At 41.1% G+C, this 6000-nt stretch overlaps 1 protein-coding gene across 5 annotated transcripts in view; it reads right to left on the reverse strand.

The window, feature by feature from the left end:
* Positions 1-5455, reverse strand: part of camsap1b (calmodulin regulated spectrin-associated protein 1b) — a 36556-nt gene extending 31101 nt beyond the window's left edge. For 2 of the 5 annotated variants that reach the window (XM_034691416.1, XM_034691415.1), the window contains exons 1-2: positions 5021-5444; positions 2251-2417 (exon numbers count right to left, since the gene is read on the reverse strand). In XM_034691416.1, coding sequence (XP_034547307.1) covers positions 2251-2416 — 166 coding nt within the window. In that variant the 5' untranslated portion in view covers position 2417; positions 5021-5444. Of the gene's footprint in view, positions 1-2250; positions 2418-5020 lie in introns of all 5 variants that reach the window. The other 3 variants (XM_034691417.1, XM_034691414.1, XM_034691418.1) reach the window with 3 other exon arrangements.
* Between the last annotated feature and the right edge of the window lie 545 nt (positions 5456-6000).

Here is a 6000-nt window from a genome sequence, read left to right on the forward strand (position 1 = left end):
TAATGAGTGCTTAGCTTGTAGTAGAACAGGGACACTAACATGGAAAGGAAAGATAATCCAACACGTTTGACTTTTCAACTTCCAGCTGTAGTTAACCGGTCTGTGGTTACACCTAGGGCTGGGCGATAATTTGATAACACTAATTATCGTACAAAATTATTCTCTATATAGGTATAATAAATGTTCTATAAAAAATTGATATAAATAAACCTGTAATAACACCCCCAACCACTGGAAAGGAACGTGGCACTAATGAGCCTTAAACGCTACATTGCCCAGCCAATTATGTTGCAGGGTGAGAGGTAGGCGGGGCTTAAAGACGTTCGGAGCAGAATGTAAACACAGCTGAAATGAGCGACAGCGACACTTTAGAAAACTCAAACTCTACCAGCTCAAAGCGTCGTAGAGTCGTTAGTCTAACACTGTGCTGACTCCGCGTTAACTATTAACTTAATGCACTTAAAGCTTGGGGTTGGTAGTCACGGAAAACTAGCATGAATTTGAATGTAGCTTTTCCTCAGGACTCCGTCTAACCCCCCCTCCCCTTCAGAGCTCCTCCAAAACGACGCCCCCGCTCACATGCACGAGCGCCACAAATTCGCGACCATATGGTCGTGACTGATTCAAAACCGGTCCTCAGCACATCGTTTGTGTTTTGCACGTCAACTCATGTCTCACTCAGCGGTAAGATAACACCAAAACATTATCATAGTGAAAGTTAAAAACACAAACAAACATGAAATGTACGCGCAGGAGGCGGGCAGAACGGCAGGACTCGATTTGATTGGTTTCATAATTTGGATCCTGATGGCTGGGATTGGTTGGTGTTTTCCCAGGTTTACTCCGGCTCTAGATAGCGGCTTTTTTTTGCTCTTTTTTAAGAACACATTATGTATTGATTACCATTGGGACATAAAGATCATTCTAACCAGTATAACAAAAAAGTGTATCTAAATCTGACTACCAACCCCAGCTTTAATTAAATCTACTTTCAGGGTGTGGGTAAAGGAAGATCACAAAGACAACTTCTGCTGTTCATTTTAAACACGTTTAATGTTCACCACGACCGTAGGACAACTGAACACTGAATAACCGTGATGCGTTCACTGCACTGTGGGAGACAACATCACTCTGCCTGTAACCCTTAGTAATCTTAAAGGGGAGTACACAACTCAAAAAGATAGGTGTGATAGATCCCTTCATATTCTAATTATGATGTTAACTTGAAAAGTAAGAAGCTAGCAAATATCCTCTGTACATCACAAAAGACATTTATGAAACAGGTGGAGTCATGGAGGAAAAAAATCCCTCCTTACTTGAACTTATCCCCTAATTACTTATAGGAAAACAAAAGAGATAGACAGTCAGTCCGTATCATGCTGCTCCAAGTGACAGAAAATATGCTGGGTTCCTTTTCAAGCTGCTTGATGTACAGCCACAAAGAAATGGACCCTTATGAGTGACTCTTGAATTCATACAACTCAACTCAGTCCTGAAATCTATTCAAATCCTATCTGTTGCAATCTCAGTCAAAACAGGAAAATCTGTCCTCAAGGCACAGTTACTAATGCTGATAGCATCCTCACAGGGAGCGAGTGACTGGCAGTGCAGATCTGTATTTTCCATGCACTGAGTACAGTCTCACAAATATAGCCTAATCCTCACTCAGTGCTTGTCACTGGGCCTGATTTGGGTTCAATCTCACTGGCCCCCAAACAAGAATGGAAGGATATGGTGAGTCAGTGGTGGAGGCTTCAGTGGCACAGAGTCATGGGGGAATTAGTGTTGGCTCAACTGCTCACAAACACAAATATTCATTTCCCTTTCCCTTTCCTTGTCAATATGTCACTACTGAAGCTCTACACAATGTGCTGACAACAGTATGTGGACAACAGAAAACACATTGTTGCAGCAATAACATCCAAAATAACCCTGTGAATAGAAGGAAAATATGATGCAGATACTGCTATCTGAGGATCTTTCAAATACTCTAGGGTCTAAACGAGCTAGCTGCTAAGTCTGACATGTCAATGATTGGGTTGGAATCATAGACTGTATAAAATATGGACGTAGTATCCGTGACTTCACCCATCTGTTCCTGAGCGCTGTTTTGAAGCCAATTGACGGTGGCAGCCATATTGGAAATGCGGAACTCAACCAGGCAGAGTGTGACGTAAAGGGGCGGAGTTTGAGCCTCCTAGCCAACAGCTAAGTTGTGAGTGTTTTTGTTATGTGAAGTGAATAACTTACCAATGCCATAAGCTTTGGCGAACAGCCACCGCAGATTGGCAGCTATTTTGGCCCTGGCGGAGTCATACATCTCCAATGGTACAACATCCATTGTGCCTTCTGCAACGCCAGTCAAATCCACTTTTCTCCTGGTACTGTCCCCGCCAGCACACAAATCAACATCCATCCTAAAAAGTAAAAAAAATAAATATGTTACAGTCACAAATACACTGAACACACTGCTGAGTCAGGGACAAATAACAGAACATTAGCCCACACCCACAAGCTGCTAAGTCACAGTTGCCCTCCACATGGCTTGTGTGAGTGGCTAGATGCTCTATTGGAATTATTCCTCAATACATGATAAAGTGAAATCCTCATCCGGTGGTAGTCTATGATTAAGGAAATACTGGTTTTCGTGATGCAGTTAATCCTACCTTTAGCGCTCCATTGGGCTTTCATCTGGAGGCTGAGCCGTAAGTACTTAAGGACCATCCTAGCAGGCATTTATGTCAAATCCTAAATGAGAAGGTCTGTACAGTGTGAGGAACCTGCTGTGACAGACTGTAACAGAACTATGTGTGAGAGCTACTGTACAGGACCCTGACTTCAGAACTAAAGACATCCTTACTTCCATGAAGAGAGGGGAACTTAAATACAGCAACTCAACTCAAGATTGAAGATGCTTCTGTGTGATCCTTTTTTCTTCTACTATGTCATTAAGTGCTACCAGGTTTGAATGTTTATTACTATTAATACATTGGATGAAGCCAAGCTAAATCAGCACCAGCTTGTAAGTTAAAGATAAAGGTGATTAAGTAATGACACAAGGAACAATAAAATATGGAAATAACCAAAATAGTTATAAATATAGACACTGTACAGCTTTTAAAACACAATGTGCAAGGTAAAAACATTGCACATGAAAAATGAGGTTGCAAAGAAATAAATGTATAGTGTGGGTTGGGTGACATGTTAAAATATAGTCTATGAAAGGATGCATATTAATGTCAGTAAATATGTCAATGCGTGAATGTACCAAAAATATGCTTCGTAGACTTTAGTAACACACACGAGTAGATAAACATAAAACTGTTATAAGATATAAAATGTGTTTAAATATCAATGGAGTGAGTATAAATAATGTACGACCCAAGAAAAATAGTGCAAAGTAGCTACTCTGTAGTGAGTGCTAGATGATGACTTAGAGCAGGGGTGTCAAACATGCGGCCCGCGGGCCAAAACCGGCCCCGGCAGAGGTTCCAATCCGGCCCACGGAACAACTTTGCAAAGTGAAAAAATTACAGAAAAGACATTAACTGCAATTTCTCAATAAAAGTAACTACTATTTTAAATTTGTGGTCGTATAAAATCATAGTGCTGACGGAGCGCACCTGAGCGGTGCTTTCTTTCCGTGACTTTTTTTTCTCAAAGTGAGAAAATAGATGACTTGCTGTTTGTATAATCCGGTTGAGATCATCCAGTCTTTTTAGAGCACTATAAGAGGATCCATTAACTACTAACACTAGCACTACACCCCTGCATACAACACTGTCCAGCCAGCAAACTGTTCATGCTGGAGCTGAGGGGTCCAAAATAATCAACTTTACTTTGTTCATTATTAGAATCTATCTGTTCTTTAGCAGTAAACATCACACTCGGTGTCAGGTGAATGGGTAATGTTTGGTGTGTTCACAGCAGGTTTCAGGGCTTTAAGAGTAAAATATTCGGCCCACTATGAGACTCATGATGGCATAAAACACAACCTAATACTAAGAGTGTGGAAGATGCACTCTGTGCCCACCTGTGATCAGTGGCTAGGAGAAATGGCAAACACTCTGTGTCTTGAGAGACTGAGATTCCACAACAAAGACAGGGGAAGTGTGTTCAATAAGATTTGGGACCCTTTACCAGATTTTCTTCATGGCAAAGATTATTATTTTGTGTCTTAACTGCACCATCCTGCTGCAAGTATGTAAGTATGTGCATTTATTTTTTCATGTTTTTTTCCTAATAAGAACTGCTTAGGATACGGTTTTGGTGTGATCAAGGCTGCTATTGTAATGGACATACTCTTTTTCTTATTTTTATTTACCTCTTTGGTGGGGGGGTTGGCTTTTATTTGTAGTTTTACTGTTTTTTTTTAAGTCTGTATTTTCTCTGTTTATAAAAGCAATACAAATATTTTTAAAAAAAATTAAATACAATACCTGTTTTTGTAGAAAGATAGTTCATTAAATGTGAGTATTTTCAGAATGTACTTATACTTTTTTGCACTAAAACAAAGGGAGCATTTTAGAGTTGTTATTATTTATAGGCCATTATGTTATGATTTTACAGATCAACTTGGGCTGTATCTGGCCCCTGAACTGAACTGAGTTTGACGCCCCTGACTTAGAGATGAAGTGCATTATCTGCTTACACACACTTTTGCACCAGGATCCAAAGCTATAAGTTCATGTCTCATGTTGTATTACCTCTAAGTGTTACCATCTACACCCTTCCATTATGTTTCCATTCACGGCCCAAAGCTGGCTACTTAGACAAGCTAGGAACCTGCTAATCAACTCAATGAGCCACACTGTGCAGTTATCATGCTGGGGTTGTGATTTCCCTTTATGTGACACGGTTAGTATTTGCATTAGGTACGCTAAGGTGCCATTCATGCAAATGTAAAGCAGCTAACCCACTAACCAGCTCCGGGTTAGCCTGTTAGTGTTCACTGTAAGGTTCCAGCGGCACTGCATCCAGCGGCCCCATGAATGACGTTAGCTAGCTGGCAACACATTACCTTGAAAGGTGTGGTGGATTTCCAAGTCACCCTTCAGTTTCCTCGGGGTAAACAATCAACCAAGGACCTGCCCCGCTTCACAGTGGCCCGCAGTGTGGAAAATACAACAGCAGCAGCGACACATTGTAGCCAGCTACTAATGCTAGCAGCGAGGGCGGCGGGTCTGATGGTCTCCTCCCAGCAACAAGAGCCTGTCCGCGGCCTGCGTGACAACCGTTTCACGGCAGCTGAAACAAAAGGGGAGGGCTCCCCGTGAAGAAAAAAACACGTAGAGATGCTCCTCAGTTTACAAATCTTTCAATGTAACAGACGACTCATGTAAGTTCACATTTGCTGGTGTCCTGGTGGCTCGGGCTGTGCAGCGAGGACCGGTGGTGTGTTCGCGCTCTGCCCATGGAAATGTAATCATCCCAGCCTTCCCAAAAGAACGTATGCGCATGCGTGATTACCATCCAAACTGTTATGAGTTATACTCAGTGCCCACCACCAATAAAAGACAGTATAGATACTCCATGTCAGATATTACTCCAATACAAGTGAAAGTTGCTTTTGAAAATACATACATATTCAAAGTACTTCTTAAAAAATCTCTAAACATTGTACTTTCAAAATACATGAGTGCAGTCAAGAATACATAGAAGTACATTCAGTTACATTATGTTTATTGCGAAAACATTACTTGAAATCTCTAAAAACTATACCATGGAGTAAAAACAGAAACTAAGTTACTCCAAGTACAGACAACTTAGTTTGAAATGTTCATCTGGAATGAAGCAAATGTTATGTAGCTCGACACGCTTTCTCAGGTTGGACAGTGAATGTTTGTATGTTTGGGCAGAGTGGGAAACAGGGAGAACATTTCAAACCATACGTATCATTCTTCATTTCAAAAACCTCTAACATGGGCTGAAGATATGGCCATGGGTGCTCAGGTGGATAATTATAGCCATCATTACCACCTCTAAATGAACTGCCTGATC

The sequence above is a fragment of the Notolabrus celidotus genome, chromosome 9 (genome assembly GCF_009762535.1).
Source record: "Notolabrus celidotus isolate fNotCel1 chromosome 9, fNotCel1.pri, whole genome shotgun sequence".
Lineage (NCBI taxonomy): Eukaryota > Metazoa > Chordata > Actinopteri > Labriformes > Labridae > Notolabrus > Notolabrus celidotus.